This window comes from Paroedura picta, chromosome 11, assembly GCF_049243985.1.
Source record: "Paroedura picta isolate Pp20150507F chromosome 11, Ppicta_v3.0, whole genome shotgun sequence".
NCBI lineage: Eukaryota > Metazoa > Chordata > Lepidosauria > Squamata > Gekkonidae > Paroedura > Paroedura picta.
In genome coordinates, this window is record NC_135379.1 from 65,721,089 (window position 1) to 65,737,575 (window position 16,487).

The 16,487-nt window shown below is 41.9% G+C and overlaps 1 protein-coding gene across 2 annotated transcripts in view; it reads right to left on the bottom strand.

Moving 5' to 3' along the window:
* Positions 1-16,487, bottom strand: part of TEX10 (testis expressed 10) — a 46,234-nt gene that overhangs the window by 19,719 nt on the left and 10,028 nt on the right. For both annotated transcript variants that reach the window (XM_077304625.1, XM_077304624.1), the window contains exons 6-9: positions 15,602-15,840; positions 13,133-13,268; positions 8,677-8,852; positions 7,675-7,852 (exon numbers count right to left, since the gene is read on the bottom strand). In XM_077304625.1, coding sequence (XP_077160740.1) covers positions 7,675-7,852; positions 8,677-8,852; positions 13,133-13,268; positions 15,602-15,840 — 729 coding nt within the window. The remainder of the gene's footprint in view (positions 1-7,674; positions 7,853-8,676; positions 8,853-13,132; positions 13,269-15,601; positions 15,841-16,487) is intronic.

The following is a 16,487-nucleotide window of genomic DNA, read 5'->3' on the forward strand; positions in this document are numbered from 1 at the left end:
AGGCTTGCAGAAAAGGTTCTCGAGATCAGATCAGCTCATGCTTTGTGCAGAACTGGGGCATGTCAAGACTAAATCTACCACTGTGTCACGTACCTGAGACCTCTGTCTAGCCTTCAAATTAAGACGTGCTTCTACAGAGCAACAATTGGCATACATACTAAAGACCTGCTGCAGAGAACAAGTGAGGGATTGGAGAGAAAAATCAACCAGGAACTGAAGAAAGAAGTTGAAAAAGTGTTGGCACTGAGAAATGTGCCTCATGACTCCTGGGGGTGGGGGGGGGGGGTGGGATTGGATGGCCTTACAGACTGCTGTGTCTTGGGAGACCATGAGCCAATTCACTTGCAATTTCTCCCTTCACAGGAACACTTTGTGGCAGGGAGGGAGGCACATTTTAACACAGTAGCTGAACAAGCAGTAAAAACAAGCAGCAGCCTCATTCACCTTATGGCTGCCCGGTAGCATCTGATAACCAGTGAGAGGGTTGGGGCTATGGATGTGGGAGAGCTGGGATGCTGATTTCAGCACCACGGAGTTCCTTGTGACTCCGAGAGCTATTAAATGTCCTTTTCAAAAGGCAACAGCAAAGAACCTATTGCTGCACGCAATGTTGCAAGGTGTCTTTTGATTCTGTTTTTAATTTTCTCCTGTTGCTGCAACGGTAGCAGGAGCTCCTCCACTGACACCAAGGGAGTAGGTACTGCTACTTCTCTTCCAGAAACTACAGCTCATGAAAAGATGTTCTGTATAAACCAATAAGTCACATCTCTAAAAGGAAAATAGGAGCAACCTGGAGGTAAAATATGTTATTATCCCCCCCTCCCCCCCGTAATTCTGATTTGTACACTAAAGCAACATACAAAAGATAATCTTAGTAGTGGTCAAGGAACATCCCAAGTGCAACAACATGTTAGAGATCATAGAGACATTTTTAAAAGACTGATCTCTTCCTCCAGGACCACCATGCCCTTCTCCCCTGTATCTCTTGAACAGTTGCTTTCTCCAGCTTGTAGTCCTGGCAATGTTTCAAGTTCCAACGATTGCTAAGAAAGGTTCTTTTTTGCTGGCAGACTACATCATTTAGACCCTTTTTGATTTTGTTTCAGATAGATCACCAATTTTAGGAATGCAGCTGTAACCATCTAATATCTAGGAGGAATTAGATGGGATTTGCAAGAAATACACACCAGTTGTAAGGGGAAACAAGTTGGCTCTAACCACAGTAATTTCTGCCACCGCCCCCCATATGTTACAACTAGACTGAAAAGCTAAATTGAAAAAGTATCCAAGATGTAAGCAGGCAAGGGATGTTTATTTTAATACTGTCTTCATGCAAACCTGTTTCTGAAACACAAATGAGGGGTCTGTATTTGAGCCTCCATATGAATTAGCCTTCTCTACAACAGTCCTGGGCATTCCTGGATAAAGCCTCAGCACCGTTCTGAATAATTTTCTGAGCCTTATGGCTGGAAAGAAAAGCCTGGAGTCATACTGGGAGCGTAAAGAAGGCTCAAAGAGAGAACACGAGAGCTCAAAATCCGTTCCACGGCAGCTGTGACACCTCAACACACAGCCTGCCACTTTCTAATATGCTGAAAACCATGTCCTGCAAATGAGATGTTACCTATGATTCATTCCTAAGGACGACAGGCTGTGTCAGAACAGAACACAAAATGCTGTTTATGATTTGTTAAAAATACTTCAAGATGTTCTAAGTTTTTCCTCCACAATGAAAAGTTGTTCCCTCAGAGTCAGTTGCCTTTGTGGCGTGGTTTTCTTTGTTAAAATAATAACACTCACTATCCTAACTTTTCACTATTAGATCTTAGCTTTATTCTGCCCTGGATACTTTTGCTCAGTTTTTCTTAACCAACAAAACTATATACCGTATTTGCTGGCGTATAAGACGACCCCCCAACATTTCCACTCCAAATACAGTACTATGGGCCGCTATGGGCAGCTCTGTCTACCCCAACTGAAGGGCACCCGGCGTATAGGACGACCCCCCCCCACTTGGAGGCATGTTTTTCGGGGGGGGGAGTCTTATACACCAGCAAATACTGTAAATATTTTATTGACATCTTGGAAATGAACAATCAGTTTTCTTTGTACAAATTATTTCACAACTTCTAGTTCTTAATTAGAGGCTTTTCAGATGTTCTAGAAATTAAATAAATAGCTCCCGGTTATATTCTGTGAGCTGGAATCTACCATATAAATGTAATTATACAGTAACTGCAGAATGCAGAATATTCACGTTTAAAACATTGTAAATTGACTTTCACACTTCCTAAATTTAAGTCTAAATTTGCCCAAAGAGTGGCAAGAAATTCTATGGAGAAATGAAAGCTATCCAGCAGGAGGCAGGATCAATTCTGCTGCTGTGCTTATTTAGATGGCCTTAAAAGGGTAACCAAATCGGAAAGAGGATACTTGGAATGAGAGAAGCAAGAATAGGCCCCCACCCCCATTCTCCACCAACACAACAAACCATTCACAGGGAAGAAATACAGCACCATCTACTGACATGATCTGGAAATTGTGCCTGAATCTGAGGTTACACAGTTTCAACTCTATACTAGACACCAAACATTTCAGAAAGGGCCTCTAAAAGCGAAAAGTTCACACAGGCTTGTGCGCTTCGGTGGCCGTTCAATCCCAAAGCAGACAGTGGTGCAGCATGGGGGGGGGGGGGGGCGGGGGGGCGGTGCTGGTGGTGGCGCGCAACCCGGCACCTGCGTGCATGTGGCTACTGGCGCTCCCCCTCCCCACCGCATCTCGAGCCACTTCGGCCTTGAATGGCCGCCGAAATGCAAGAGCCTATTCACAACTGCGTTATTTTCTTGGCATCATGGCCAACATGCAATTCTGCACACTTCAACCTGCCAGTTCCAGGATAGCAGTTCAGCTTCCTCCACCAATCAGTTTTTCTGCCCAATTTGGAGAAGCAGCATGTCAACTGTTTGTTTCAAATAGAATGACATGCCAGACTCAAGCTGTGATTAGTTCATTTAATCTGATGTTTCTAATATAATCTTCTAATATAATCTTCATCAAATTTCTTACAGGAAAAGTGCAATAACCAAAGCCAGAGCTGGCAAAACATATCAGCTCTACCAGTGGAATGGAGAAAGCACTCAGCTGGCCCACATCCCAACTTATTAGACCTTAATTAATGAACATTATTGTACCAACCAAATCAGAAATAAAACCCCCTTTTCTGTACATCACCTCCTAAAGCCAGGTCAGTCCTTCTGTCAACAAAGGCATCTTCTTCTCATTCTTTACATTGAAGATATGCCTGGTGCAAACCGTAATAAAATTGCTATTCTATTTATGTTGAAGGAGAAGAGTGCTCATAGAATAATAGAGTTGGAAGGGACCTCATGGGTCATCTAGTCCGGGGGTTGGGGACCACTGCTCTATATGGCAGCCTTTTAAATACTTGAAGATGATTATCAAATCCCCTCTCAGTTGTCTCCTCTCCAGACTAAACAGACCAAGCTCCCCCAGCCTTTCTTCATATGTCTTGGTCTCGAAACCCCTCACCATCTTTGCTGCCCTCCTCTGGACACGCTCCAGTTTGTCTACATCCCTCTTCAACTGGGGTGCCCAAAACTGAACACAGTACTCCAAGTGAGGCCGAACCAGAACAGAGCAAAGTGTTAACATCACCTCCCATGATCTGGACACGATACTCCGTTTGATACAGCCCCAAATCCCATTCACCTTCTTACACTGCTGACTCATGTTCAATGTGTGGTCTACTAAGACTCCTACATCCTTTTCACACATGCTACTGCCAAGACAAGTCTCCCCCATTTGGTTTTTCCTACCTAAATGCAGAACTTTACATTTGTTCCTATTGAACATTTTATTCAGTTTAGCTCACTTCTCGAGCCTATCAAGATCATCCTGTATTCTGATTTGGTCTTCCGTTGTGTTTGCTACCCCACCCAGTTTAGTATCGTCTGCAAATTTAATTATTCCCTCTAAACCCTCATCCAAATTATTTATGAATATATATATATGTTCAACAAATGCCCCAGGACAGATCCCTGGGGAACTCCACTTCTCACTCTTCTCCAAGAGGATGCTGAACCATTAACAAGTACCCTTTGGGTACAATCTGTCAACCACAATCTGGTTTTGCAGGGAATTATCATGTGCCTGTGTATGGATGATGTGACACAGTTTACTAATGTAACAGGATTAACTTTTGCTTATATATTCCCACTGTTATGATGGTCAATTCTTAATCTGACAAAGAATGCTTGCACTCGAAAGCTCACGCCTTGAATAAATGTATCCCCCATGTTGTATGTAAACTACCCTGAGCCATTTGGAAGGTCGATATAGAAATCAATCAAATAAATAAATAAATCATTGTTGGTCTTAAAGGTGCTATTGGACTCTGATTTTAATCTGTCAATCAGTTATCGATCCACCTGACAGAATTATTTATTTATTTAAATTTTTATACCACCCATTCTTTACACCTCTGGGAGGTTAGGATTAGGATCCATACCGCATTTTACCAACTTGTGAACAAGAATATCATGTGGAATCTTATCAAAAGCTTTACTGAAATCCAGATAAACTATGTCCACAACAATCCCCTGACCCAGCAAGGTAGTCACTTTCTCGAAAAAAGAGATAAGGTTGGTTTGACATGACATGTTCTTGCAAAACCCATGCTGAGTCTTAGAAATCACAGCTCTCAGTTCCAGTTGCTCAAGGACCGAGTGTTGGATTATTTGTTCCAAAATTTTGCAAGCTACAAATGTCAAGCTGACAGGTCGATAGTTACCCAGATCCTCTTTTTTTCCCTTTCTTGTAGATGGGGACAACATTTGCCCACCTCGAATCTGGCACCTCAACTGTTCTCCAAGTGTCAAAAATAATTGACAGAGGTTCAGAGATTACATCTGCAAGTTCTTTTAGTACTCTTGGATGCAATTCATCTGGCCTTGAAGATTTCGTTACATTTTAAGAAACTAGGTGTTTTTGGACTGCCCCAACAGTGATCCTAGACCACTATTCCCCTCTCACCTGTTGTATTACGTATTTTCCACAATGAGCACTATTTTCCTCACAAGAGAAGACTGAGGAAAAATAGGAATTAAGCAGTTCAGCCCTCTCTTCATCCTTATCCATTGTTTCTCTTAATATTTGTGAAACAGTCCTGGGGGTGAAGAGTGTCCTGGGTGTCCAAGATGGAATAGGGCCAATCAGGATGTGGCCAGCAAAGCTATCTGCACCCTGATTGGCCCTCAATCTTACACCGGATGCTTGCCACTTTGCTCTCAGATGCCTGAGACACACAAAGAGCCCCGCCAAACCACAAATGACCCCTGATTACCTGCTATGGCTTCTGCTGCGAGGGAGAGAGACAGACACAAACTGCAAATGACCCTTGTTTCCCTGAGCCCTAATTACCTCCTATGGCTCCTGCTGTGAGAAGGATCTGCGCCAGCTCATGTCCCCTGGGTCCTAGCACCCATTGCATTCCTGGTTGCAATGGGCTTTCTTGCTAGTCATGTTATAATTACACTTTCTTGTCCTTGCAGTGGTCCTACCATGTCCCTAGTCTTTTTCTTACTTGAAATATAACTAAAGAAGCCTTTTGCTTTGTTTAGCATTTCTTGCTAGTCTAAGCTCATATTGAGCTTTAGCTTTCCTAACACTGTCCCTACAATTATTGGTTATTTGTTTATACTCATACTTAGTAATAAGGCCTTCCTTCCATTTCCTAAATGACTCTTTTATTCCTCAAATCATTTGACAACTGCTTATGCAGCCACCTTGGCTTCCTTAGGTTCCTTCCATCTTTTCTTCTCAAGGGAATTGTTTCTTATTGAGCCTTCAGTATTTCACTTTTAAGAAACTCCCAGCCCTCTTGGATTCACTTCTCTTTAAGTCTATCTGACCACGGGACTTTACGCAACATACCTTTAAGTCTGTTATAATATACTTTCCTGAAGTCCAGTCTATACCCGACTATGTAAAGGTTTTCTCTTTCCCACGACTGAAAATTCCAAAAGCACATGGTCACTACTGCCAAGTGTTCCCACTACTTCCACCTCATCTACCAGTTCTTCCCTACTGATGAGAATCAAGTTTAAAATAGCAGAGCCCCTGGTTCCCCTCTCTATTTTCTGGGGAATGAAGCTGTCAGCAAGGTAAGTATTTAACAGAGTTTGTATTTTTAGCAGAGTTGGTCCTCCAACATATATCTGGGTAACTGAAGTCACCCATGTGACCTCCACCCTCTTTGAAAACTGTGTAATTTGGTCTAGCAGTATCTCATTCAAGTCCTCTGACTGGCTTGGTGGTCTATAGCAGACCCCCACAATAATACCACTCTCATTTCCTACTCCTTTTATATTTACCCAAATACACTCAGCTGAACTTTCATGCTCGGGTACCTGTATTTCTTCACAAGTATAAAGATTCTTAACATATATTGCTACACCTCCCCCCTTCTTTTCTTGTCTGTCGCTTTTGAATAAATTGTACCCCTTGATTCTAGTATTCCAATTGTATTATCCCATCAAGTTTCTGTGATGGCTATTAGGTCATAGCCCCCTTCCACTATTAGGACTACTAATTCCTCCTGCTTATTTCCCATACTCTGTGCATTAGGGTTTGTAAGACATTGTAATCCATCCTTTGTGTGCCTCGTGGTTTTGGTTTTTGAACTTCCTCACAAGTTAGTAGTTCCCTGCTTATGTAACATTCCCTGTAGATTTGAGATCTTCTCATCTTCAGATCTTGCCATCACACCAAGTTCTGAATTTGCATCTCGCTCCCCCTTTGGATCTAGTTTAAAGCCCTCTTCACCAGGTGTGCAAGGGTTCTCCCCAAAACACTTTTTCCATCCCTTGTGAGGTGCACGCTGTCTCCTGATAATAGCCCCTCATACTGACATCTTAGACCATGATCCAGAAATCCAAACCTTTCCTGATGTCACCAGTGACGTAGCCAGTCATTTACTTGCATGATTTTTTTCCTCTCTTCCTAAGCCATGGCCACTTACAGGCTTAAAGAACCACAGGCTTTTCCTGGCCACTGCACTTCAATTTACCTTCACATCACAGATATTTCTGAGAAGCATGACCAATATGACACTATTTTTGTAAATATAAAAAAACAAAACTACAAGCACAACGATATAGGCTAGATCTCAGGAAAAATATTTTCACAGTCAGAGTAGTTCAGCAGTGGAATAGGCTGCCTAAGGAGGTGGTGAGCTCCCCCTCACTGGTAATCTTCAAGCAAAGGTTGGATACACACTTTTCTTGGATGCTTTAGGATGCTTAGGGCTGATCCTGCGTTGAAGAGGGGGTTGGGCTAGATGGCCTGTATGGCCCCTTCCGATTCTATGATTCTGTGATTCTGTCATTCGGAAAATGTACATACAATTTAAGCCAGCGATTACCCCTCCCAAATATCCCATATACTAGCAAAGTCTAACTGCAGGGGAAAGGATAAATGAGAAAGGGATTCTAAAGGCTGATCTTCCCCCCACCCCCTAGATAAAACATGGCCAGCCTCCTCTGTCCTAGTTAAAAGGTAAGCCATGACCTAACACACTGAAACATTTCCCTTTAAAAAAATGTAAGACTACTTAATTCCTCTGCTTCATTATAACAAAGGTGGATAACTAGTTACCTCATACGCAGGATCCCAATAAGGGTGGCGGATAACTTCACAGAGAGCTTTCCCATAATGCAGCAGCGACTAAGAGAAGCAAGCAGGTTGCCCGGCAAATGTGGCAAAAAGTAAACAAGCTGGACTAAGTGCTGCTGCGATTCGGCTGGCAGAAGAGCCACAGCACCATCTAGTGGATCTAAAAAAAACCCGGAAAAGCCAGAAGTAGCTGAAACCATCAGAGAACAAAAACTTCCCATCAATACTGGACTTTTTGCATTCCTTTCTAAACGGTTATAAACATTTGCAAAACATGTATCAAGCTACAGAACATGTCAGTGCCCAACGGAGAGCTTTCTTAGCAAGAACCAAAGGTGCTTATTTTTATTTATTTGTTTAAAACATATATTAGCCAACTTCCTTCTTTCAGAGATGAAGGCAGCTTACAATATATATAAAATACTTAAAACTGACCACTTAACAGATTGCATAAAAATACAAAAAACAGTTACAGAAAATACTACATACCATTGCAATCCTAAACAAAGTTAATCCTTCATCAATCTGTTAAGTTAATTGATGGGTTTAGGAGGGTGTAATGATGTTTAGGTATTTCTCTCATATTTGCATTTCTATATGCAGAGAAAGGAAAGAGTGCAGGAGAGCCATAGCAGCTTCCAGTGCAGCCTTCCGATCCCTCAGCAGGTATTTCTCCTCCAGGCAACTTCAGAGTTGTTGCCTGACTACCAAGGAATACTCAAATGTGAAAAATCAACAAAATCGTATTTTCCAGACTTTCATGCGTGTATCATTCTAGTTCTGCAAGATAATCTGGCACAAGACTCCTTCCTTGAAAATAAACCCACTGCACCAGTGATGGCTAACTTTGAATCAGAATCATAATTTCCACCTATTACTGAAATCGTTATTTCTAGGCTCCTGCCTACTCAGAAATCAGTGGTCTTTATGCCCCCTCCAACATACACACCAATACTTCTAATTTTAAATTTCCAGAGATGTTACCATAAATTCGAGGAGCAGCAGCTTGTAAACTCTGTAGCATTTCTTTGTTTGCTCGAGATGCTGAGGAATAAATAGTTCCAATAAGCTGGTCTGAAAGCTCTGGGTTTCGCAAGCCTAGGAGAACAAGCTGTTGAGGGAGACCAGCCAACCAACGCGTTAATACTTTACTTCTGCTTCTAAAAAACACAGAGAAGCATAAAAGCATCAACATAAAACATCTGGAAGTGGGTTTATTTGCAAAGAATTATTAGATTTTTTTATACAGATTAAAAGGGAAAAAGAAAAAAAAAGAAAAGGAGCAAAGAACAGACATAACTTCCTTATAATATATTTTTGAGTCTCTAGCCAACCAGAGCATAAACCGTAATCTACACCAGATTTATCAATTTATACCAAGCTTACTTCTTTAAACTAAAATTAAAATTATTTCTACATTTATTTCCTTTGGTCTTTAAAGCCACAAGTCCTTAAATCTTTTTTTCTCTTTCCTGCAAGAAGTCAGTTAGAGGTTTCCCATTAGTCATAAAGGAAATCGTTGTCTTCTCTCTATTGGTGACGTAACTTTAGCCACTTCATCAAATTCAAACATCTTCAACAGCCAGTCACTCCCCTGTGGCAGGTATTTTTGTAGCTTTCCAATTCTGAGCATATGAGTCTCACAGCTGTTATCATATACAAAGACAAAGTCCCGTGGCCTTTTTCCAAGTTTTTATCAATCCTTTAAATAAATATTTCTGGTCCCGTCTACAAATAAACCTTTACAATCTTTTACATGGACGTTTCCAAAATGTCTTTGCTCTACACAAGCCCAACAGATATGGTAAAAAGTTCCTGTTTCCATAATTATACACCACTAATTAAAACATATGAACAGATGAATGCAATCTTCAAATCTTCAATGAAAGGCAGAGGAATCAAAGTTCTACAGCAAAAGTATGAGACAGGCTGTTCCTCAAATAAGCACTGGTTGTGCTTTTTTGATGCTGAGCAAATGGAATACCTGCACCTGTTTTCTCTCCCTATGAACTATCTCATTTTTTCTTCTCATGATTTAGCTCCATTCAAACCAGAACAGCAATACATTTCCCAACAATATTAGGCACCTTCTCTTTCAGCAAACTTAACTTGTATTTACAGAAGAGCCAATATATTCCCAAGAGCCCACTTGTGAAATTGATGCATATTTACCAGTATCCCTACATGTTGTCCCGTTGTGAGTTCAGACCAGCATCTACTATGCCTGAGTGAGGGACCCTGGTCTTTTCTCAGCAGAAAATTTTTACAATGTATCTAAGACAATTCATCCCCCTTCAAGGATTGCTGCCTTGCCATGGCAAGGGGGCTTGCGTAGTTCAGTGAAGCTATGAGCTGTGCCGTGCAGGGCCACCCAAGACGGACAGGTCATAGCTGAGAGCTCTGACAAAAGGTGATTCACTGGAGAAGGAAATGGCAAACCACTCCAGTATCTTTGCCAGAAGATGCCGGAAGATGAGACCCTCGGGTCGGAAGGTGTCCAATATGCTACTGGGGATGAGCAGACGGCTAGTACGAGTAGCGCCAGAATGAATGAAGCGACTGGGCCAAAGCCGAAAGGACGCTCAGTTGTGGAGGTAACCGGAGGTGAAAAGACAGTCCGATGCTGTAAAGGTTTTTATTCCATAGGAACCTGGAATGTCAGGCAAGCTGGACGTGGTTAAACAAGAGATGACAAGACTGAACATCGACATTTTAGGAATCAGTGAACTAAAATGGACAGGAATGGGTGAATTTAATTCAGATGACCATCAGGTATACTACTGTGGACAAGAATCTCACAGAAGAAATGGATTAGCCTTCATAATCAATAAGAGAGTAGGAAAAGTAGTCTTGGGATACAATCCCCAAAATGACAGAATGATCTCAGTTCAAATCCAAGGCAAACCATTAACATTACAGTAATCCAGGTCTATGCCCCAACCACTGCTGCTGAAGAGGATGAAGTTGAACAGTTCTATGAAGACCTACAACACCTTCTAGAAGCAGCACGAAAAAATGATGTGCTTATCATCATGGGGGATTGGAATGCTAAAATAGGAAGCCAAAAGATAACCGGGATAACAGGCAAGTTTGGCTTTGGAGTACAAAATGAAGCAGGGCACAGGCTGGTAAAATTTTGTCAAGAGAATACAATGGTCATAGCAAACACTCTTTTCCAACAACCCAAGAGACGACTCTACACATGGACATCACCAGACGGTCAACACAGAAATCAGATTGACTATGTGCTCTGCAGCCAAAGATGGAGAAGTTCTATACAGTCAGTAAAAACAAGGCCAGGAGCTGATTGTGGTTCAGATCATCAGCTTCTTGTTGCAAAATGTAGGCTTAAATTGAAGAAAGTAGGGAAAAGCACTAGGCCACTCAGGTATGAACTAAATCATATCCCCGACGAATATACAGTAGAGGTGACAAATAGATTTAAGGAATTAGATCTGATAGACAGAGTGCCTGAAGAACTATGGACAGAGGTTTGCAACATTGTACAAGAAGTAGCAACTAAAACCATCCTTAAGAAAAAGAAATGCAAGAAATCAAAATGGCTGTCTGAGGAAGCTTTACAAATAACTAAGGAGAGAAGGGAAGTGAAAGGCAAGAGAGAAAGAGAAAGATACAACCAATTGAATGCAGAATTCCAGAGAAAAGCTAGAAGAGATAAGAATGCCTTCTTAAATAGTGCAAACAAATAGAAGAAAACAATACAATGGGGAGGACCAGAGATCTTTTCAAGAAAATTGGAGATATGAACATTTCATGCAAAGATGGGTATGATAAGGGACCAAAATTGTAGGGACCTCACAGAAGCAGAAGAGATTAAACAAAGGTGGCAAAATTATACAGAAGAACTATACAAGAGCGAGCTTAACATCCCTGATAACCACAATGGGGTAGTTACTGACCTGGAGCCAGACATCCTGGAATGTGAAGTCAAATGGGCCTTAGGAAGTATGAGCAACAATAAAGCTAGTGGTGGAGACAGCATTCCAGTTGAACTATTCAAAATCTTAAATGACAATGCAGTAAAAGTGCTATACTCAATATGCCAGCAAATTTGGAAGACTCAACAATGGCCACAGGATTGGAAAAGGTCAGTTTACATTCCAATCCCAAAAAAGGGCAATGCCAAAGAATGTTCAAACTATTGCACTTATTTCTCATGCTAGCAAAGTTATGCTCAAATTTTTACAAGCTAGGCTCCAGCAATATGTGGACTGAGAACTTCCAGAAGTACAGGCAGGATTTCGAAGAGGCAGAGGAACTAGAGATCAAATTGCCAACATACACTGGAACATGGTGAAAGCTAGGGAGTTCCAGAAGAACATCTACTTCTGCTTCATTGATTATGCTAAAGCCTTTGATTGTGTGGAGCACAACAAATTGTGGCAAGTTCTTAAAGAGATGGGAATACCAGAGCATCTTATTTGTCTCTTGAGAAACTTATATGCAGGTCAAGAAGCAACAGTGAGAACTGAACATGGAATCACTGATTGGTTCAAAATTGAGAAAGGATTTCGGCAAGTCTGTATACTGTCGCCTTGCCTATTTAACTTGTATGCGGAGCATATCATGAGAAAGGCGGGATTAGAGGAGTCACAAATTGGGATCAAGATTGCAGGGAGAAATATCAACAACCTCGGATATGCAGATGATACCACTCTAATGGCAGAAAGTGAAGAGGAACTGAAGAGCCTTTTGATGTGGGTGAAGGAGGAGAGCGCAAAAGGTGGCTTAAAACTCAACATCAAGAAAATAGATGGGGAAGAAATGGAGATAGTGACAGATTTTATTTTCCTGGGCTCCAAGATCACTGCAGATGGGGACTGCAGCAAAGAAATTAAAAGACGCTTGCTCCTGGGGAGGAAAGCTCCTGGCAAATCTAGACAGCATCCTAAAAAGCAGAGACATCACCCTGCCAACAAAAGTGTGTTTAGTCAAGGCTATGGTATTCCCTGTTGCAATGTATGGCTGTGAAAATTGGACCATAAGGAAGGCCAAGGGTCAAAGAATTGAGGCTTTTGAACTCTGGTGCTGGAGAAGACTCTTGCGAGTCCCTTAGACTGCAAGGCGAACAAACCGGTCACCCCTAGAGGAGATCAGCCCTGACTGCTCCTTAGAAGGCCAGATCCTGAAGATGAAACTCAAATACTTTGGCCACCTCATGAGAAGGAAGGACTCCCTGGAGAAGAGCCTAATGCTGAGAGCGATTGAGGACAAAAGAAGAAGGGGACGACAGAGAATGAGGTGGCTGGATGGAGTCACTGAAGCAGTAGGTGCAAACTTTAATGGACTCTGGGGAATGGTAGAGGGCAGGAAGGCCTGGAGGATCGTTGTCCATGGGGTCGCGATGGGTCGGACACGACTTCGCACCTAACAACAACAAAAAAGACAATTCAACAGAAAACTAAAAAAGAACAAATACCTGTTTGCCTGAGTATTCAACTCTTCTTTTTGATAAACTCTGTTGAAAAATTTCAAAAGCAAGGTACGCACAGAAAAGGAAAGGTTTCTTTGCTGGTAGAGTGTATAAACGGCTTTCATTAGTGTTTCAGAAGTCACTGGAGGGAGAAATCAAAATTTTACATTGTCTTTGATTTAGGGAACAAGTTCAGATAAATTTTTTGGTACCTTATGCTACCATGGATTGGATCGAAATATCTCCTTGTGAAATGAATATGTCACTTTACCTTTGTACTGCAGCCCTCTATATCACCTGAAAAGCCATGACTGAGGGTATGAAAACATTGAGGAATAAATCCAGGATGCAGTGCAGAAGGCTGAGTACGAAGGGGAAAACTCTTCTTGCACAAGAGGAAGTACCTTCCCACTTGTGCAATGCAGACGAGACACAAGTGGATTTTAGATTCCATCCAGAGCACAAAGATACTGCACTCTGTGTGTGTTTCAGATTGAAATGTTCCATTAATTTCGACAAGGATTTAAACCAATTTAAAACAACTTCTAGGAAAAAACGCATTCAGAAAAACAAAAAGCAAACATGTTATCTCTTGAAGCAATACAGAACTGCAATGAACTGATGTGTGCATGATGATATTGTAAGTTAATTAAGCCATCTCCTGGCACTGCAATTCATGCTGACATACAATGTTGTAAATGTTTGGGAGATATAGGCCTGCACTTGTGCTCTCCTCCTCCTCACACGAGACCAACATCTTCCAAGCAACTGAGATAGTGAGATATGAATGTGCTTCACAGCGAAGCACTGAATTTGCAAACAGCAATCATTGGAGGAGGGGGGTTTACAGAAAGCATCTTTAAACTATTTATTCTACAAGGGTAAACTACCAACAGTTGTATTCCTGACAGTGAAGACAACAATACTTACTACTATTTTAGTTCATAATAAGAGTCTAAAACAAATCTCTGTTCTTTTCACCAACAGAAAAGCTGGCTGAATTCAACCTACTTTCTTTCAGTAAAATGAATTTATTACAGGAAGTCTCATCCTACTCATTTGTATCAAGAGCAGCAAAATAAACTACTAACCTTAAGCAGCTCAAGAAGACCTGTGTAATCAAGATACGAATGGCACATTGAAGTATTATTTTGGAGTTGTTTTGTGAGACCAATCTATTCTATTCCAAGCATATACAAGCACTATGCTACAAGTCTCAGTTTATTTCTTCCCGTGCTATATTATGATTGATTTAATGTGTGTGCTTGCACCATAATGTTCCAGGCCTTTTGTCCTGATTTCATATATATTTATTGAGTTGATTGGGCAGCCAGTGCAGTATAGTGATTGAAGCCCTGAACAATACCTAGGAAAGCCAGGATCCAATCCCCATTCTGCCATGGGAGATTGCTGGGTGACACTAGACCAGTCACAGAAGTGTCACTTTTCTGCAGGTCAGTCTAGATGTTTGCAGGAGATCCTAAGTGGTGGCAGTCAGTTACCAGGGTGATTTACAGGAAGCCCTTGCTCAAAGGGGTTTAACTAGCAAGGAGGAACACTGTCCCCTCTCCTTTCCTACTTCCACACATATAATTTATACTTAAAACTGCAAGAGTACAAAGACGCAGGAGAAGCGACCCCAAGAACAGGCAGCAGCAAAATAGCAGAAGGCACTATTTTAATCGCTGCATCACCGTTCATTCCAACAGGGGGAAGTTATTTGAATATTTCATCTCTGTACATCCTCAAGTGGGGAGCTGAGCAACTCTACAAACAGGAAGTTAGTGCTGATTAATGCTCAAGAACCTCTTAGTTACAGAAGGTTGTAATCATCTGTAGGATCACAAGCCTCTCCCTTAACACTTCTGAGGTTTTTGCCCCCAGTTAAGTTAGTCAAAACCAGATTGCAAGATCTGCTTCTAGAATTGTTAGAATCATAGAGTTGGAAGGGGCCATACAGGCCATCTAGTCCAACCCCCTGCTCAACACAGGATCAGCCCAAAGCATCCTAAAGCATCCAAGAAAAGTGTGTATCCAACCTTTGCTTGAAGACTGCCAGTGAGGGGGAGCTCCTGTTCACAGAACCCAATATGACAACAGCTGTGGTTGTATCAAAAACACTAGTTAGCATACTAGCCACAGTTAGCCTCCAAAAGGGAAGTGGAGAGGGGAAATTAGAGTTGGGCACTTCATGTGTGCGCCCGCTGGCTCGTCGACGACCGCGCCTCCCCTCCCCCTGTGGCACGGCGGTGGCTGCTTCAGGCGCAAACAGCTGTGCCCAACACTAGGGGAATGGTTTGTGCAGCACCTCCTATGGTTAAGAGACCAGGCAGCATTTCTTCTGTTCCAAACTTGGGCCAACTGCTCTAGACTCACCTGGGATTCTCCACAGAGAAGACTAATGCAAACAGCCTAAAAGCTACATAAACGCAACAAAAGAAAGAAAAAAAATGCGGCAGACTGTGTGACCCTTACCTTTGCTTATCTGTATCTGCCAAAGCCTCCAAGTCACTCTCAGCAACTTATTCAACTGCTTAGAGTTCAACTTGTAACCATCTTCAAGAGTCTCTATTACAAACTTTCGGATCATATCTAGCCAATGAGAATCCATCTGTAGTGTTGTAGAACTTGCCAATGAGACCATAATATCACATAAGGTCAAATTTAACAAGAGATGATCAACATTATTTGAAGGTGTCATGCAGTACTTCTTGCTAGACGGAAGACAAAGAAGGGTTTTGTGAATATTGAGAAAGCCTTAACACTTCAGCATTACTTAAGGAAGAAAAATGCTTTAATGGAACCACAAGAGATGCACAAGACTATTTAGATATCTCAAGTAAGAGGACATCTAATCAAAAGTACTTGTCAAGGGCAGACAGACTAACAACTTGCTTCTGATTAATAGAAAGCTTTATTGATAGCAGTCCAGCACACCTCAACGTTCATATTCGATTTTGGTCAATACGTGTTAAGCAAGCACTTTTACTCTTTCCCTTTCCCGCCCAAATTTGCACAGTCCCAGGGAGTAGGAGCCCCCCTCCCACAGGTGCCAGCGCGGGTGCCATTCCAAGCGATAGTTGGGCCACCATGGCCTTGGGTATTAGACAGTTCCTCTCCTCCAGATAACACAGCCCAGCAGAAATATGTGCAGAGACTAAATCACAGCAAAAGCAGACAGCTCAGGGTTATACAAAGGTTCCATTCCAAGATGGAGTCACACAGGTCAAATACAAATCATGGCAGGAGTCAAGAGCATCTGATCCTGACAGTACTAAAGACCCAGTGCAATCACCAACACATCTTAAAACCGCCCGTGGCGCCACAGGCGCCACAGACTAAATAAAGCAGTAAGGGCTGT